The sequence below is a fragment of the Strigops habroptila genome, chromosome 5 (assembly GCF_004027225.2).
Source record: "Strigops habroptila isolate Jane chromosome 5, bStrHab1.2.pri, whole genome shotgun sequence".
NCBI classification, from domain to species: Eukaryota; Metazoa; Chordata; class Aves; order Psittaciformes; family Psittacidae; genus Strigops; species Strigops habroptila.
Window position 1 is genome coordinate 37067437 of NC_044281.2, and position 19673 is coordinate 37087109.

At 45.6% G+C, this 19673-nt stretch overlaps 1 protein-coding gene across 1 annotated transcript in view; it reads left to right on the top strand.

Annotated features, from left to right (window-relative positions):
• Positions 1 to 14474: 14474 nt before the first annotated feature.
• The window catches only part of LOC115608335 (hexokinase-1), a 40473-nt gene continuing 35274 nt past the window's right edge, over positions 14475 to 19673 (top strand). Inside the window, exon 1 of the mRNA XM_030487048.1 lies at positions 14475 to 14623. Within this exon, the coding sequence (XP_030342908.1) occupies positions 14561 to 14623 (63 nt within the window). The 5' untranslated portion in view covers positions 14475 to 14560. The remainder of the gene's footprint in view (positions 14624 to 19673) is intronic.

Sequence of the window (19673 nt, forward strand, 5' to 3'; positions counted from 1 at the left end):
TTTTTTCCTGGTGATGAACAGGCTAAATTTGGAGGGGCTGGGTATAGAAGAAAAAACCATCATGTTGTGGGGCTGTGTGTGGCATAGAAATAGCCTAGAACAGGTCTTCTGCATTGGCTGTTTCTCCCCTTGGCACTCTGAAATCTTGTACTATCTGTGTAGTTTGGGTCCTTTTGGGGGAGTGGATTGTGCTGATCTGCAAAAGTGCATCTGTGGATGAAGTATATCCCTGTATATCTGGAGTGAGGTGACGCGGACTTGCCCCAGGATGGCTACATGAGTATGGTGCAGAGTACTTTTTGCACTTTTATTCTAAAGTCTGTTCTGCACAATTGGAATGCAAATCAGTAACAAAACAACCCCTTGCATGGATCCTTCCTTTAAATTTAGAAAGAAATCCCATATTCTGTTGATTTTTTTTTTTTTTTCCTTTTAGTCTTTTTTGGAAATTAACTCTGTGACTTGCACAGGGTCAGTTTACACACCAGCTGCAGTTATTCCTGTTCTGCAGTAGATAAGGCCCACACAATAATATTTTTTTGCATCTGCAGTTTTTTTCCACTGAGTCTGTGGGTGTCGTGGAATCCGATCACATGAACCTGAAACTGCTCACAAAGTGCTTGGCGACCTACAGCTTTTGTCGAGGTGCCTAAGGCCCAGGACACGCATGCTCTTACCTTTTGTGCAAGCTGCTGGCTTGCTTGGAAGCCAGGCAGTTCCCACGCGGCTCTGATACACATCTGCTGGGCAGGGAGATGGCATCCAAACTGGGAAGTCTGCTGCTTTCTGAAAGGGAATGGGCAAAGATTTGCCGGGCAGCCTTGGAGAAGGGAAGGATTGGCTACTGTGGGATTTTACCAGGGGTACAAACTTCACTTGTAGTTTCCCAGGGATCCCATAAACACACTGATGCTTCAGCTGACTAAAACAGAACGTTCTCCATCTGGGTAATGTTGCAGCATCATATTCCTGATTATGTTGACATATAGAAACTCAAGGACTGTTGCAAACTTGCAATCTCCCTTGTATAGATTTTAAGCCACTGAACCAAAACCCTTCTCTGCACATTGTATGTGGTAATTCAGTTTAAAGCCCTAGCTTAAAATAAAAGTAGGGGCCTTCCATTAAATGTAACACAGCCTACCATATGCTGAAATAAATGTAGTACAATTCACATGAAGTTGTTAGTCAATTTAAAAAAAAATTAGATTCTTCCAGTTTCACATCTTATATGTGCTTTTCTACTGCTTTTTGTGATAGCTTTGAGATGCTTAATTTCTGTGTATTTTGTGGGTCTTCCCTCAAGTCAATATGTTTAGTACTTCTTGAATTTACTGGTTTTGTTTAGATGCTTCTTGAAGATATGAACATCCTTTCTCAGACCTAGTTCATACATTTGATTTGGAAAATTGGAAGATCTTTAAACCATGGTTGTGATAGAAGCATTACTGGATGGAGGCACTCCGGTTTGTGCTTTTCAGAAGCTCCCAATAGATGGTTGCAGTTCCCTTTCATCTGTGAGGAAAAGATGATCTGGATTTGCCTGCTAGAGACGCATTTTGGTGGTTATAGATTCAGACAGTGGTGGTGGTTGACTTGTAATCCAGAGAAAATGTAGCAGCAGCTTGGTGGTGGCATATTCCTTTTGTCACTCTGATGAAGTTCAAAAGTAAATATAGGATCATGTGTAAGTCCTTCAGAAATCCTGATTAGCATAATCTTCCTTTTTCGGAAGTCAATATTATATAGGATTAGCAGATCAGTGTAAAGGAGTTTGAGGCTGAAATATAGGTAATACCAAAATGAAAGTATTGGTGTGATTTGTTTCTTTGTGTTTGGTGAAATGTGCTGGCTTTTGGTTGAGAGTCCCAGTTAAAATATCACCATAGCAGTAGGTGGAGAGGGAGAGAGAGATGCAAGGAGCAGGGGAGATTCAGGGAATGTTGTCTACCTATACGTAAACTTAACAGTTTCTCTAGAAAGAACCTCCACTGCCTTGGACTGTCATTGAGGGCTTATCCAGAGCATGTCTCAGATTTGTCAAGTGGGTAGCTTGTCAAGTGGTAGTTATTTAGTTAGTTGGTTTTTTTTTTAATAATTTTTTAATAATTGTAAAAGACCTAGTCATGTACATGACTATGGATGGCCTGTTGGGGTGAGAATGGCAAGGGAAATTGGACGTCTGCTTTGTCCCAACACTGCATCCACTCTGTAAAGCTGATGTAAAGCAAGATATAAAACCACCAAAAGTTTAATTAATGTTTTCCCCTGTCTCATTGATGCTATCACATTGCAGGTGCACACTGAAGGTGCTGTAAACATGACGGGTCATGTCTATCTGAGAGGGGAATGCCAAAACAACTTTCATCTCATTGCATGCTTTTTAATCTCCTCCAGATGCCAGCCCCTTCCTTACCCAGCCTTACACTTAGTCTGCACTGTGTGTCCAAGGGCCTCACACAGCCCAGGCACCTCTAGTGACAGTAAAAGCTTTGTGCTGTGAAGAGAGAACAGATTTGGTAAGAAACCTGGTAAAAATGCGTTCTTCCAAAAAACCCTTGCCACTGGCACAAAGAATTAGCTACAGGAAAATGGACAAGGGGTTCCAGACTGGAGGTCTCAGTGTAGGAGTTGAGGATCCAAATGCTAGGGAACCTCAGCAAGCAGGAGCTTGCTGGAAGGATTGAAAGAAGGTCCTTTCACCCTTGATCTTTCCTGACTGCTTATTAAAAAAACAAAAAACAAAAAACACCAAACCAACCAAAACCAAAATTGTTTTTATCCAGAAAAACAGAAGTTAAAAAAAGAACAAAAAAACCCCCAAGCCAAAGCTGCATTATAAAAAAAAAAAGATTTAAAAAAAAATAATCTGAGAGTGACTGAAACTCTTTCATTGCCACTGTATTTTCTTTTCTCCTTTTTTTGGGAAGGCTGTTTGGAGAAGAGGGAAGAGATGTGCAAAGAGTATGGCACATCAAAAGTCAAAGCTTCCCCATAAATTTGTTATTGCATATCAGAACAACTTTAAAGTCATAATAGTGGGGAAAAGGGATAGCAGCAATGCAAGATGTGATACATTAAAAGCAGTGTATTACAAGGACTATTCAAGGATGTAATTGAGTTAACTGGTTCATAATTTATTGTTCTGTGGGTAGGATAAAAGGGGAGGGAGGCGATGGGAGTTCTGCCTTACTGGCATCCGTTTTCTTTGGATTTGGAGGCAAGATGTAGCTCCCAGCCTTAGGCATTTCAGAAATACCAGGGTTCAGCTCTCAAAACCACTACGGCTGTTGATTCAATTTAGTTTTCTGGAGGGCTAGTTTTGTTGTTCTTAATTTGCTGCTTGCTATTTGAATGATCAGCTTACCAAAGGTTTCTGTGCACCCGAGAAGTCTCCATTCTTATAGGGCTGGCTTGGCCAGTGCCAAATCATACTGTGATGCTGAACCATCTGTTTAGCCGTGGAATTGGGAGTGCTGCCTGCAAGGCCATTGTAGAGGACTGTCCTCATCAGTGCAGGCTGCGTCCCCTCCTGGAGCAAAAAAAAGCTGTCCTTTGCTGCACAGAGAGTTGGAGAGCAGGAAGATGTGGAGGGGATGAGACCTGCAGGGCTTAGATTAGCATGAGGGGGATTTCTGCAGGGGGGGGGAAGGCACCTTATAGGGTGAGATGAGATCCTGGGGCAGCCAGGGATGGCTGCAGCTGCATGAAAGCATAAATAAAGCAGCTATTGGAATGTAAGCGGTTAATGGAGCAGATTAGCTGGTGATGGACAACTTCATGGTAGAGGGGAGCTCTCTGCAGGAAGAGAAAATGGGTGGCAGAAGGGAATGGAGGGAAAGTCTGAGGGTCTGAGCAGGTAAACAAGGAAGAAGCTTTCCCAGCAGGCATGTCCTGAATACTTCAAAGCGGAAAGTTACAGACAGTGATTTGGGAGCTGCAGCTGATTCTGGAAACAAATGGGATAAATACTGGCATGAGAAAAAAAAAAAAAGTTGAACTGCCTGAAGGGCACATCTGCTGTGGCCAGCGATTCTGCAGGAAATGCAGCGAAACCAGAGAGGCACGAGAAGGCTGGACATAAACACTGGTTCCTGGTGAAGCCAAATGAAAGCCATGGGCCTGAGAAGTGCCTGCAATAGCGTGCTGAGAATTTGGCTTTCTTCCCTTGGCTCTCCAATGAGGTAGCTGTGTTTAACATGGGCCTGAGTCCGGCTATGCTGAATGAATTATGAAGGTGTTTTGCATTTCGAATTCAGAAATTCTGCTCTAGAGACTTTTCTGTTGCTTTCAAGTGCGTGTTTTCAGAGCAAGGGAGCAGTGCTGTAGGTCTAAAGCCCAGTCTGTTAGTCTGAAATTTGAATAATTGCATGGTCATTAAATTTTGCACAAAAAGGAATTGACTCTAAAAGCAGCTGATATGCTATCACGATTAGAGCAATAGCAATGCCTTCTTTCATCACAATGAAGTTACATTGTTAGAGAGCATAATTGACATTTTTTATTGAAAGATTAAGAAGAATTTGTTTACAGCTTGCAAACAAAGAGGTTTTAATTCAACAAACTCCAGCAGGAATAAGCAGTAAGTAGCATTTTCATCTGCTGGCCGGCTAGCGCTTTAGCTGCAGAATGCTGTGGATAGAGAAGTATGAAGGAATTTGCAGCTTAATATTTGCCCAGTAAAGCGTGCATCACGCTGGCAAATGCCAGAAAGCTGACAGGGAGAAACCTTGAGTGCAAAGAAACAAAGGGCTATAGTTAATATTAGCACCTTTGGGGAAGACGCTACGGTTTTTAGAAATCAACTTCATGCTGCCTGTTGTGCAGAGGTCAAGGTATGATGTTTCTGAGGATGATTTTGCCATGGAGCCCTCGGGATAACACCTGTCAACTCAACTGGGTGCTAAAGTAGGTATCTGGGTTATTTTTGTTTCTCTGGGTTTATTGCTTCATGGTCTAATAGACTCAGGAGCTAAGTGGTACTGGCATTTCAAAGTGGCATGTTGTGATTGGAAGGGGGTGCTGTGTAAGTGTTTGGAAAGCAGATCCAAATGAAGCACCATCGTCACCCGACTGCAGAGAGGCTCTTCTACTCTTCAAATATATTTGGGATCCTGTTTGTGCTGGTGGCTGTGTCTTACTGTCCAGACTGCTCTCCAGATAAAAGCAAAGGGTATGTGAAAAATTAAGTTTTATTTTTAAGCAAATTCCTGTTTTGCAGTTGGAAATCATTTGGACTTACTGTCCCAGCTCTGGTCAAAGTTTTAAGGAGACCAAATCAAACCCTGTTGTTGCTGTTATTTGTCCAAAACATGGTTATAGATGAAAGTCGTGATTAAAACATTTGTCTGTATCAATATCAAATATTAGAGCAGAGATATCTGTAATCCTGCTGGGAGAGAGAGGTGCCCTGAGGGTCTACAATGCTGGGTCAGATCCCAGACAGTATGGTAAACTCATGGCAGCTGTCAAAGGAACTAGCAGGGGACGAACTGTAGTGGCCTAAGATTCTGTGGCTTTTGTGAGGATACTTCGGCTTTGCCAAAACATATATCTTTGTCAGGGAAGGAAGGGCAAGACAAGTAGGATGGGGTTATGGGTTGTCACAGTGAATACTGGGGACTGCTGCTGAAATCTAGGGGCAAAGCTGTGGACTGGGAAGCCCATAGAGCTGAGTTGCCCATTCAAAGCACTGAGATGACAAGAAAAACTTCTTGGTTTAGATCATTCATCTCTTGTAGCTATGCCATGAAACCAGACTCAGGTTTAGTCCCAGGAATGGGTCAGAGGGATAGAGAAATGCATTTAATTAAAATAAGAACTAACTTTCTGATGCATACATGAAATTTTGACAAATGTTTATCCCCTCTCTTCTTTTTCTGCACGTGAAAATCTGAGAACGAAAGTAGGGGTCCAGAATCCCTTCTAGATTTGTATTCGACCTGGTGTGGCAGGTTGACTGTGTTTGTCTGCCTGACGCTCACCTGACCTGTTGTCAGTCTCTTCCTCAGCAGGATGGGGAAATAAAAAAGAGGAAGAAGCTCACAAGTGAAAATAAGGATGGGAGATGGCTCACTGATCACCATCATGGGCAAAACTGATTCCACTTAGGGAAAATTAATTAAAATAGATTGTGATGGTCAGAAACAAAGACAAAATGAAAACAACACCTTCCCCACTGTAGAAAGGGTTATTAGTGTGTGCCAATATCCCCCTCTCCCCACAGAGACCCCTCAGTCCCACTGCCACCCCTGGGCACAGGCATGCAGAAAGACCCAAGGGAGCCAGAGTGGCTTGAGGGAACAAAAGTTGGGGTGGGGAGAGAGAAGGTGCCATTTTCATCAGTCTCCAGTCTCTGTTGAGACCTACTTGGATTTTGGATAAGAAAAGGTATCACTAAATTATCACACTACAGCTCAAAATCTGTGGTTGCTACTGGACAAGGCTCAGCTGCAAGTTCACCATCTATGACCATTTTCCTGTTCTGATTTTTAATGTGAATATTTTGAATTTTCAAGGCTTGGCGCGTTTTTCTAATTAGGATAACAAACAGCAGGACTCAGGTGTTTTATCGCTCAGCATTTGCTTGCTCAGCTCTCCTTCCCCGTATGCGGTAGGAATCCCATGGCACCACTGTATCTCAGAGCTGTGCAAGGGCTTGTGCTTTGCCAACACATTCCCCATTTCTACCATTACTCCAGATCACACTTGTGGTCCATAACCCATATGCCTCCAATTTCCGCTCTCTCTTGGTGTGATGCTAACCGTAGGTCTGTATCTACTGTATCCCAGCTGCTGGATGGGTTTTTAAGAGAGCACCTGTCTGTGGGGCGTGGGGCTTTCAGAGGCATCCTGAGGTTGGGGAGGGAGATGTGAAAACCTATAGTTCTGCCTCCTTTCTTGTTGACAGCCCCCTGTGATGACAATGTGATATGGCAAGAGGTGCTCCTGCTATGGCCAGGTGGAAGGAGCCTAGCGCCCCAGGCATGCCTGGCTACTGCTGCTCCCCATTGTGCAAAGTAAGTACCTGCTTCACACCCCTTCTGGGCTAAAGGGTGGGGGTCATTAAGTTAGTACTGGGGAGAGCTCCGTATCACGAGGATATTAAGCTGGCCTGGGAGGAGAGTCTCTTACACTGGGCCTTGCTGGAAAAGGAGCACAAACTTAAGGCCTCTGCAACTAATGCCTGCACCCCTGTGGATGTGGGGCTTGCAATGCAAACTGATTTTCACTAACATCAAATGCTGGATCAGACAGAAAGATGTATACGAAGTGGAAACTGGCCTCTTAGCCTAGATTGAGAGGTATCACCTTGTTTGGATTAGTGGATAGCCAAAAGGGTAGGGCAGGTCCCATTCTCTATGCTGAAAGTACAATCTCTTTGTTACGGTTTCACTGTTTGCACAACAAGGATGCACTATGGTTAAAAGACATCGATTTGGACTCTGTCATTCAAACCTTCTTGGGAGAGCGCATACCAGTGCACAGAAACCAGCTGTTTGCTGCTGCTTTTTGCAAGAATGAAGAATTTGCTTTGTTTTTGTAATTCTTCCCACACAACGAGTGTGGGAATAAACTTTGATGAACGAGCTCTATGATCTGTGAGTAGCTGAATGCAGATTCAGGATAGCTGTCTCTGTATAGTAGAATAAATTAGGTTATATTTTCCTTTATTTAAGTAATTGTAACTGCTTCATCACTTTAGTGAATTGCTGGTTATGCAAACATCCTCTAGCTGGTATTGAACTGCCTCATCAAGATAAAAGATTTGAATCAAACTGTCATACTCTAAATTCATCCCTTGACTTCTCCAACTTCAAACCAATTTGCAGTCTATATTTTTCCTAGACTCCAGTGCTGGAGTCAAGAGATGTTTATGAAATAAAACAAATGCTTCACTTCCTGGTAGGAAAGGCAGCTCATTAGCATTAGGTTCATTAACATAACACCATTGCTCTTCTATTGCCTTATAAACTGAGTTTGTTGACTGACATGCTTCTGTGTGCATATAAATACATGTGTGTGTATGGTCTGTTTTACATGTATATGGTTTGCAATAATAACTTACTGCCAATACACTAGAAAAAGTGGTTGCTCGATGCAGCGATTCTCACTTCAGTGGGAAAAATGTCAAACTAATGCAGGGTCCCAACTTGAGTCAGAAAACTAGGATGGTTATTGCTTTCCTTTGTGGATTATTGTAAAATGAGTTGTAGCATTGAGGAGAGAGAAGTTGTGGTGAATATCCAGACAGAAGGGGAAAAAAGATGAGTTTGGACGGATTACACTTGTATTTCATGTTTAGTGTGTAAGGGATAAAGCAAAGTGTGTAGACTTGCATGCAAAGTGCCCAGGAATGTGAGCAGTCTGGATCTACGTTAGAAAACCGCAGTGGGTTGGAAAACTTCTTGACTTTTAATTAACTGTAACTTGCATTAATACAAGACCCAGCATCTTGCATGGACAAGAACGTGTTGTAATCTGTGTTGGCTGCTTACTATTAACTTGCCATTGCTTTAACCACACACTTCTTTGGCTGGGATTGGTGGGAAACAACAGCATGGCTGTTGGCTCTGTGGGTGGACACAGGCTTATGCCTGCACTCCCTAGAGCTGTCACTGAGCCAGACATGTTGTCATGGCTGGGGACTCTTCTTGGGATGTGGAGGTGCCTGTAATCATTCACAAAGTATTTTAGTACAGCAGTGACTTCACTTTGTCTGCTGGGGAATGAAAGCTTTTGACAAAACAGTTTCCTGGTTTATCCATCAGCCCCACAGCAAAAGGGGCTGTTTCTTCCAGTTGGTCTCTGTGCTGCTTTTTGGGGATATCTGAAGCACTAGGAAGACCATGCTGTGAGTGAGCTGCCCCTACAGCAGCTGCTGTGTACACTGCTGCGGGGAAGGAATGCATCATGGGACAGTGTTTGGGGTTTCAAGTAGCTTTTAAACATCATAAAATACCAGATAACAGGTTCCTCTCCCTACAGTAGGGAAATGCCTCTCCTCATCCTACTTCACCTCCAGCCAGCAAGGGAGGTTTGGACACAAACAGTGCTGTTAATCCTTCCCTTAAGCCGTGAAACTTCAGCTGTGCTGCCTTTAGTGCCTTCTCATGTGCATTGGGGGTTTTGGGGTTTTTTTGCCCCTCCCCCCCTTTTTTTTTTGGTGATGGTTATTGTAGTGGTTTTTTTTAATTTTTCTTTTTTCTCTTGAAACAATGCACAAGAAACCACTAAAGAACATAGAGTTTTTAGCAACGTCTGTGGTGGTGCGACTCCAGGGAGCTGTTTCCTCTTCCCCATGTAGGATTTGGAGTCAGAAACTCCTTTGCAGTGTAGCCCATAGCTTTTGGAAGTATCAGTTAACTAACAATGGAGTAATTGCGTTTGCCCCCAATCTAATGAAGATTGCCATCACCAAGAGGTTTAGAAAGAAATCACCAGCCAGGCCTCCCAAATAGCGAGACTTTATTGTAAACCATAGGGTTTGGTCTTCCATTTATCTGCTTTCTGGTTTGCGCCTCTTGGTTTTGTGGGGGTCATGTTCTCTGCATCCATCTGATGCTGAAGAACAGCAACTACTTTAACGAAATAAAAATAAAAAATGTCTCAGCTCCCCACATCTGCTGATGTTCACATGTGAGGAGGTGAGACACAGGGACTCTCCATCTGTTCCAGGAGTCTCTGTTCCTGTCTAAACCAGTAGACAGTGCTCCTCCTTTGCTGGATTTGCTTCCTTCTCCACTCTCCTCTCATCATGGCCACAGTCTAGACATGGCTGTTTGTGATCCTTAGATGTGTAGTACACAGCTTACAGAAATACTGCCTTGTCTTTGGAGGTCACTAGGATTTAAGTCTTGAAAGCCATAGCCCTGACTAGTGTCATTTGGCCTCAGAAGCTCAGCTCGGTGAATGGTGCTAAAATCGTTCCAAAGGGACTTTATTAAAAAGTAGCTTGTTCTCCCTCTTGAGCAACTCCAACAAAACAGGTCAGGATTCCCTGTTAGTCTTGGTGCCTAAAATACGCTGGGTATTGTGGCAACCCTCTTGAGAGGCAGGGGACAAAGTATAAGGGATGATTTCTTGTGTTTTCCCCAGTATCACATGGGCTCTGTGCCCTGTCTGCTCCCTGGGGGGACCCAATGAGGACAGCGTTGGGGCTGGGCACAGACCTCTGTGTGTGCCACAGACCTGTGCTGTGGCATTCGGTAACAGTGATGGGTGTATGGCAGTGACAGCGCACAATGGTCTGGGTATGCTGTCAGGCATGGAAAATGCTGTTAGCTTCTTAATTTAATTAATTTAATTATAAATTATAATGTTGATAATACATAAAGATTTATTTGTATGAAGTGTATAATATAAATATAAAACAAAATTATAAATTAAAAAAAAAAACCCAAACCAGCTGTTAGCCAGTCATCAGCACTGGCAGTCCTCAGCCTTTGTCACCAGAGGGCAAGATCCTGCTTTCCTGGGGCCGGTGGTGGCCATCCTCTCTCTGAATACACTTGCCAGAGCAGGACCCAACAGGCACATGCAGTCCCTGGCTTCAAGCCCTGCCAGTGTTTGGATGGAGGCAAAACCTGTGATGGTTAGCTCCGTGAGATGCACTGAGCCTGTCCTGGCTCTTTGTTTATCCAGTGCCTCCATGTTTCCCAGATAAAGTGCTCATCTTTTGGAAACATATGCCTAGTATGCTCTACCAGGAGCATAAAACCCACTTTCTAAGTCTGTGCAGCTCCATCTGCATGTGGCATGGCCTTTCCTGTGCATGGAAGGAGCTCCCCTCAAGGCCTTCCTAGCTCATCTTGTTTCTTACTAGGGGAAATACGAGATAAAGCGTCATGGCTGGCTGCGTGGTAGTGTCTGCTTGCTGTGCCTCCTGGCAAGGTGAAATTGCATAATGCATTTAACCTTGTTCGGCTTAATTGCTTATCAAATCAATATCTCTGCTGCTTTTGGATTTTCTTAGTAGCTTCTGCACCAAGTTCAGCACAAATGAATGATGATTATTTCTGTGCAAACACGTAGTTTCCTACCCTGGAATGGGAGCTTCAAAGACTACTTAAAAATTCCCTTGTTAGTCAGAGGTGCTGTCATGAACTGGGAACTAGTTTCTTAGAGATGTTGCTTTCTTTCACTTTGCTTTAAGCATTTTGAAAGAAAAATGCAATGTGGGGAAAAGTGGATGGGTCATTTTCCAGACACTTAAAAAAAGAACAAGAAACACAGCTACAACTTCATTGTTTCCTTATAAAATAGAAAGCATCTAGCAACTGTGTACATCAAAACTGTGATGGACATGATTAAAAACAAAATCCCCTCATTGTATAGGCATCAAATCTGAATGCAGACTTGTATAGAGCAGTAAACATTTAATGAAGAAATGGGTAAAGCAGAAAAAACCCCAAACCTCTACATCCTGAAGACCTGATGCACAGAATTACTTCAGTCATTTGAAACACTTCAGTACAGTCAAACCTGGACAATATGATTAGAGCACAATCAAAATAGCTGCAAGTCATCAGGTGTCACATTCAGCCTCCAGTAATTTGTCTTAAAGGACAGTGGCTTTCAAAATAGCCTGCTGGATGCCTGGCAGTGTACATTAGGTGCTGGTAATTAATTGGCTGCTGAATTGATCTCTTCCAGTAAAGCAGAAGGGAAAACCCAGGGCTAGATGGTAAGGAAGTATGTGAGAGTCGCAGAGGTAAAGATGAAGATCTGGTTGGTCTTGCAGGGCAGCCTGTGCACAGCTCCTCCCAGGCCCCCCCAAAATAACACCTATGTGCTCACTGCTGGCCTGGCAATGCAAAGAGGGCTTGCAAATGGCTTGGGTGTCTGCAGGGATATTTAGCTGCTCTTCCAGCTCCCCGGTAGGACGAAAGCTTATTCATCCCAGCACTGGTTACAGCATCAAAGCTGGTCATGCACTCTTACTTATCCTTGCAAGGAGCGGTTTAAAAATATTAGAAGTTCAAACACAGCAGCTGTTTTTCCTTGGATGGACTGTTACTTTTTCTCTAATGGTTTTTAGGTTGTAGAGTTCGTTTTCCCTGAATGCCATGCTCAGCAACTGCTTGCACATTCCTAAGACAGGTATGTTAAAGAGAGGACCATTCTTATTCATAACCACTTTGAGTATTTTGGACATCCCAAACTCTCCCAAATTAGCCAAATTAGTTGGCTAATTCAAATTCCTTGAGAGCCAGAGGAGATGGTTTGAATTGCTTTCTTTGGTCAAAGATTAGTTGAAAACAATTTAAACTTGTGACAAAGCGTTTTAGCTGAATGAGTAAGCATTCCTGCAGGTAACTGGGGGAGTATCATGTATTTAGGTATCCGAGCTGGAGGGGATAGAGAGTAAGGGTTGTAAACCTCCTGCACAGACAACTCCACTAACATAGAGCCTGTGGGAATTGAACACTGCCAGGTGGTGTTCATACAGCAACAAAAGGCAAATATAAATGCACACATGCAGAAAGTGGCTTTTTGCTTCTAAAGCTTTTTGCTTTTATTTGGGCTGCTGCAGAGCAGCTTTTTGGTGAGGATGTCTCTGTTGGCCATTGCCATGTTGGGGAAATAGGAACAAGGAGGGTTTTTTGACATGGGGTGAAAGGTCTGCCATCTCCTGGGGGCGGTGGCTGAAGGTATGGGGGAATCTTGGTGTCCCAGTTAAGCTTGGGAGCCTCAGGGTTTGTGCTTGTTAATGGGAAGGGGATTGGTGATGTATTTCCAGTAGGAGAACTGTGAATGTTAGCACAAGGGGTTTTGCCTTCTCTGGAATAACTTACCCAACTTTAGCTGCTTGTTCAATAGAGATGAGTTCAGGCTGGAGCAAGTGAGGAAAAAGGCTATTAAACCAGCCTGGGCTTCTCAGGAAAAGGAGACTAAAAAAGAGCCAGGTCTGTCTTTCCCAGTGAAGCAAAAGCTGAGGATGTATATGGTTACTTTCCCCTCTATTTATAGAATATGAGAGCAAGGAGAGTAATTTCAGCTGAAGGACAAGGTTTAACAGATGACAAATCTTAAACAGGAGTGAGCCTGGGCTGAGAATTAAAAATAGTTTCTAACTGGCAGAAGGTGAGTGTGGCTGAACAGTGAGTTACATTTGAGTGAGAGCTTGATCAGCCTGTGTAAGGGATTGGGTGATGTTGCCAGACACTGTCAGGATGATGCCTCTCAGCCCCACGTTTCTGTGTTGCCTGCGAGCTCCAACCGTGCCTGGTCGCAGGGAGATGCTGCTGTGCCTGCAGTGAGGCAGGCTGGAGACCGCAGGCATGTTTGCTCATTAGCTTGCCAAAAAACTGAGCAGGAGTAACACATGCAGATCAGTGAAATGCTCGATGAAAATCTCTCTGAGAATGAATTTAAATCTAATGCAGCAAGGTGGGGAAGGAAGTCCTGTCCACCCTGCCTGCAGCAACTAGGGCAATCTAAAGGAGGATATGTCTGCCAAAGTAGCTCTTGATTTTGGCCAGTGCAATCATTTGAAGTAGCACTGAAAAGGAAGCCGGAAACTCAAGAAACAGGTTTTTAATCACTTAGACTTTGGTAGACAATCTCTATGCAAATCACGCCTCCAGTATCACCAGCGTTTGCATGAGTATGTGTTCCTTGGACTGACAAGTTCCCCATGGACTGACAAGGGCTCAGGCAAAAGCCCTGTGAGCTGCTGACATGTGTCACCTTGGCATCTGCATTTGGCCTTCAGCTTTTGGAGGGGCATTGTGTCGCTTTGCTTATATGCGTGCAGGGCCCTCACAGTGGTGGATGCCTCCTTGGGGTGCTGGGGAATGCACTTCAACATGGCAAAAATGTGGGCAGCACACAAAGGGAGGAGAAGTTCTGTCCGTCAGTATACTTGATGTGGGGATTTTGCTAATGGAATACAAATGTGAGGTCCCCAAAAGTACAACTGTCAAAGCAGTTATCTGCTTCCAAAACATACCAAACATCCCCTCCCGGTCCTGCAAGTCTCATAGCAGCTCAGCCAGGAGCCTAGGGGGTCCAGGCCGGGTCCTGCTCGCTCTGGAGAAAGCATTACACCCAGGTGGGGATGTTTGGTACAGTAGAGGTTCCAGCCGTTTTGCTATTTTCTCAAAGATTTCTGAGCGCAGAGGCTCTTCCGGAAACATTTTTGGTTTAGGGTTGGTTTATTTATTTGGTTAGTTAGTTATTTTCCTTTTGGTTGGTTGGTTTGTTTATTTATTTATTTATTTATTTTCCTTTTCAGTTTACTCTTCCCGTACCACAGCAGAGTTCAAGAGCGGCGGGAAGCCTTCAGCAGCCTGTCTCCAAGGCTGCTGTGAAAGAGCCTTCAGGGTACGGCAGGGCGTTGCCCTCCTCCTGCTCCTCCCGGCTCTGCCTGCCAGGAATAACACCGAGAGGGATTCGTGCCGTCCGGCTGTGGGAGCGGGGCTGCGGGCGGGGCCGGGGCCGGCCCCGAGGAGGAGGAGGAGGGAGGAGGAAGGGGAGGTGCTGCGGCGGCGGCAGCGCGGCCATCCCCGGGCGCCGCATCGCTGTGTGCGCGGAGCCGACCGCTGCAGCCGGCAGGATGATCGCCGCCCAACTCCTGGCCTACTACTTCACGGAGCTGAAGGAGGATCAGGTCAAAAAGGTAGATGGACCCCTCCGACGGAGGGCTGCGCCCCCCGCACAGATCCTTTTTTTTATATTTTAATTGGTTTTTTGTTCCTGTTGGTTTTCTCGCTTTGTGCCCGTAGCGACCGTGCTGTGGGAGAAAGGGGAATAAACCCGTTTTTAAGCCCAGACGGGCTCCCAAAGCATCCCCGGTGGAGAGCGGAGGAGGGGCTCGGTGTGGAGGCTGCCGGGCGCGGGAGATGCACAGCGGGCCAGGCCGCGGAAACGGAGCTCGGCAAAGCAGGCAGGAGCTGGGGGGCTTTGACAAAAAGGCTAGTGGTGATGGCCTTTCGGGTTTGTAGGAGGCACCAACATTCCTGGAGAGGGGACTTCCCCTTCTTCCACAGGGTGCCTGTGGGCATCTGTCATTCCAGCACAGGGGTGACGAAGGCAAAGAGCAGGCAGTTTTTGAATTATGTGTCACTGCAGGTTCTGAATTTTCGGGAAGTGGTTGTCAGTTGTGCTTAATAAGAAGTAGTATTTCTATGGGCTGCTTTTCCTTTAGCATTAGGAGACTGCTGCACAGGGTTGGTATAGCCCTGTGATTTAGCACTGCTACAAGGAAATGGGTGTAGAGTATAGCATAAATAAAAACATGGCAGTTAGGTCCTGGCTGAGCATATTGCAGTGCTGTAGGGAGCGGAGAGCCTGGGGCTAGGGATGCAGGGGCACAAATTGGGAAAATAATTGCGAATATCACCCAGCCCTGTCTCAGAGCCATGTTGACGTCAGGAAGCAGAGGCTTCCCTTCTGCCACCTCCAGCAGTGCTGCGTGACCCACCTAGGTGCATGGCTGAGCACCTGTTTGAAGGCATCCCTAAAATATTTTGGGGAAGCCTCAGCGTCAGCAAGGCTGATTTGTAGTGGTCTCAGGGCTTGGCCTGGCTGGAGAGCATCTCCTTCCTTTGGGCTTCTGGCTTTGTCTGGGGAGACTCCATCTCCAGCATGTGGTGGCTCCTCCTGCCTCACTCCAGCCATGCTCATCCATGCCAACTCCTCTCTTGGATAAAACCCAAGGCAGCACCCCATATTTTCCACATCTCTTTCTGTGGTTTAGGTCTTTTGCTTTTCCGCCCTGCGGTTGTTGTGAGGAGCTGAAGGCTTTGCACAGCGTGTAGCTTTCTGCACCTTCTGGCGTTGTGTATGTAGTTCTCCCTTTTCCTTATTTTCCTTTTCCTGGAGGATTTGTAAATGCTGCTGCTGGTGCCAGGCTTGCATGCTTGGGTAAGGCCTTCTCTGTCTTGCTGTACCTGTTATATTTAGAAACCCAAGATAAGCACAAGGGTGCGCACTGGCTGAGGACCTGCAGGAAGGCTGTGTGGGGAAGGCGTGGTGGGAGCATGCAGGCACAGGGGAAAGTGGTGTTCCCGGGCGTTATTTGTTGCAGGCTGGTTTGGCACCATGGGGCTGCTATTGTCTGATGGCATGGGAATTGTTTGGCTAGGGAACTGTAAAGCGTTCTTATGGATCAATCTGGTTTTGTCTGAAAAATAAAATAAAAATCCAATAAAAAAGAAAAAAAGGCAGGCTACTGGTTTGGGAGGATGTAAGATGTAAGACATCTCTTCCTGTTTATATCCTTTTGGAACGGATATTGAGCCCCCTCACTTTTGACTGTCCTGTAGGGAGGGTTTCTGCAGCAGTCAGAGGCTCTGCCCCACAGTTCTGCTGCCCTGGAGCCACTGGGCTCTGCTTCCTGGTTCCCTGCAGGGAAAAAGGGTTTTTACTCTGTCTCGGCATGCTGCTTGTGAGGTTTGTGCTCCATCACAGCGTGCCGCTTATGGGAATACGTGCCTACATGGCATCGTTTCAGATCCCTCCCTCTCCTCTTTGCTTCCGGAAGAGCAGCACTTTCTGCTGGTATGTGTGTGTGGCTGGGGGCTGCCGACCAAGGTGTTGCCCTCTTCCCTACTCTGCCCCATGGGGCTCCAGGCCACAGCAGCTACTCCTCTGCCTCACTGGTCCGTAGCAGCCATCTGCCCAGCATTTGGAAGCACAGGTGGCAGGTAACCTTGAGGATGCTGCTGTGGGTCACAGGAGGGGTGTGAACCAGTTAAAAGTACAAATGAGGTGAATTTGGGAATGTATTTGTTACCGGGTCTCCACCAAGGCTGAACATCCTTCTTTGTGATCCTGTTCCCTTCTTTTTTTTTTTGGGTTCCCATTCCTGCATGGCACTATGCTCAGTGCTGTCTTTCTATGGTAGGAACCTTGCTGAGAGGCACAGATGGGTCTGGTGATTTCAGGCCCTCAGGATACCCTGTGTCTAAGAACTTGTGCTTCCATACTGGTTTTGCTGGGTTTATACACCCCCTTAAGCTTGAGAGTAATTTTTTTCAAAGTTGCAGTTTCTGGAACATGAAGATGCTCAGAGGGCTGGAGCACCTTTCCTATGAAGACAGGCTGAGAGAGCTGAGCTTGTTCAGCCAGGAGAAGAGAACGCTCTGGAGTGACCTTAAAGCACCTTCCAGTGCCTAAAGGGACCTACAAGAAATCTGGAGAGGGACTTTTTAACAAGGGCATATAGTGACAGGACAAGGGGGAATGGCTTTAAACTGGAAGAGGGTAGATTAGATTAGATATTAGGAAGAAATTCTTTACTGTGAAGGGTGGTGTGGCACTGGAACAGGTTGTCCAGAAAACTTTTGGAAGTGTTCAGTGCCAGGTTGGGTGGGGCTTTGAGCAACTTGGTCTAGCGGAAGGTGTCCCTGGATGTGGCAAGGCAGTTGGAACTAGATGAGCTTTAAGGTCCCTTCTAACTCAAACCATTCTATGGTTCTATGATTTTTCAAGATGAGTTGTGGCCAGCAGGAGGAATAGGCAAGGTGGACGTTTAGTGCAGAAGATGCGGGTTGTTCATTGCATGCTGGCAGCCCTGTGGCCCTGCAGCCCCTGCAAGGGGGCATTTTCCTATGAAATCATGTGTATGGGCACATGCACGTAACCCTAGTGTGCAGAAGCAAACCAACAAATGATGCTCTGTACCATATAAATACGTGCATAGTTTTACCTCAAGCAAGATAAATTATCCAGATGTTTTTGAAAACATCTTTTCCCTGAATGTTTGTGATCCTTCAGTGGCATCATCAGGAGCTCAGCATCCTTGCTGTGGCAGTGGACTTTGCACAACCCAAACTGAGGCCCTCTTTCTCTAAAAGGCTGACTCCCATTCACAAAGTATCCCTGGCATCTGTGCCACTGGTCTGTGTGCAGGAGAGCTTTTGTAAAACCGCTTTAGAGTACCTTTTCTTTCCAACAGGTTTATACCTGCAGTAGCTGGCCCCAGCAAAGAGAGCCTCCAGGAGTTGCCTGGTTTCTGTTTGTCAGGGGAACAGTAGCTTTTTGTTGTATTACCTGATGAGAGAAGAAAAAAGTCTTGCAACTCAAGAATGACATTTAAATATCATTTAACCTTGGAAAGAACGTAATGGAATGGGGTGTAAAATGTAGCAACTGGCATCAGAAAAAGCCCCGTAGTGGTAACCTGCCAGTATAAAGGCTTTTTAGGAACCAACCTGATAAATTATAAGTAAGCGCTGTTTCAGGATGTCTAAACTACTTGTTTTAACATGCCTTGGCTCCTGATGTATCTTCCTGATGCTGAAAGGAGTATGGAGTACGATTAGCTCTGCAGAAAAATGTTTACATGGTGAAGGGTTTTCATGAAAAGGTTGTGTCAGTAAACTAGGTGCTAATGATTTCTGAAATTGTTGTGGGAGTGCTCTCTTCTTGGATACCATTGACTGTTGTCAGTGTCCAGGGAATGAAGCATGCATTTAAGGAATGGCCCTTAGTACTGCCTGTTTCATTATGCACTTATAATTCACTACTTTCCGTGGAGACTGCTGCGATGGCTGGATTTTCAGAAACTTATTTTCCCCAAGTGCAAAAGTACCTTTCCTGTGAGACCAAGAGAAATGACATGCATATGGTTTGGATTATGAAATCCTATTTAAAAAAAAAAATTGCTCAAAGATTCTGGCTGGCTGGATTTTTTTAAGGAGAGAGAAAAAAAAAAAAAAAAAAAAAAGGTTGAATTTTTGGAGGGCTCCCGTAGTGGCACTCTGGGAAGATGCCGTTCCTGGGGGGGTGGTTCTGAAACGGCAGCTAAATAGAGAAGTGTTTTCTGCTCCTTGCCCACACAACTGCCTGCCTGAAATTGCTCCTGCTCTCCGCCATTCCCCGGGAAGGGCTGGCACCGATCTCCCACGGGGCTGCAGCCATGGGAGGCTGCGTGTCTGGCTGGGTGCTGCCGGCAGCTCCCGTCTCTGTCCCTGCTGGCCCCTCCAGAGCTTCCCTTCGGATAAGGCTGAGATTTGCTTTCTGATCGGCTTTTATTGCGGGCAGAGCAGGGAGTTATTAAATCTCCATCCCATAATCCAGCCTCCAGTTTCCTCTTCCCAGTTATTTATGGCTGTTTGCTGAGGGTTTTCCTTCGGAAGTCTGCCTGTGCTGCCAGCTCAGGAGAGCAGTGCTTTTTCCCTAGCAGCTGCACTGCCAGAATGACTAACACTTTTCCTGCCCAGGAGACAAAAATGGTTTGGTTTTTTGGTTTTTTTCCTCCCTAGTTTTGGGAACTGTAACACACGGGAGAGATTTTGTTTCAAACTGAGGTTTAGTCCCCATCTCCCCCGCCTCCCCTCCCCGAGAGTCTCCGCGGTGAAGATGGCCTCAATGCGATGCAACGCAACGCGATGCACCGTGATGCAGTGCGAGGCGATGTGAGGTGATGCGCCCTGCACGCAGGGGGGTCCGTCCCAATTATGTAAGAGCGCTGACAGTGCTCACTGGTTTCTTACCCAAAATAGACAAAAGAGCCGCCCCTCCTGTTTTCTCTCCGCAGCGGAGGGGCAGAGTTGTGGAGAATGGGCTTGTGTGGTCTTAACTGCGCAAATGCCAAAACCTGCGTTCGCTACAGGGCTTTTGGTGGAGGGAAATCCTTCAGCCCTGTTTTCGGGAGGAGGATGCAGCAGTGGGGCTGTGTAGAGGGGTATTTTAGTTTACACAGTGAAGTCTGACTGTGTGAA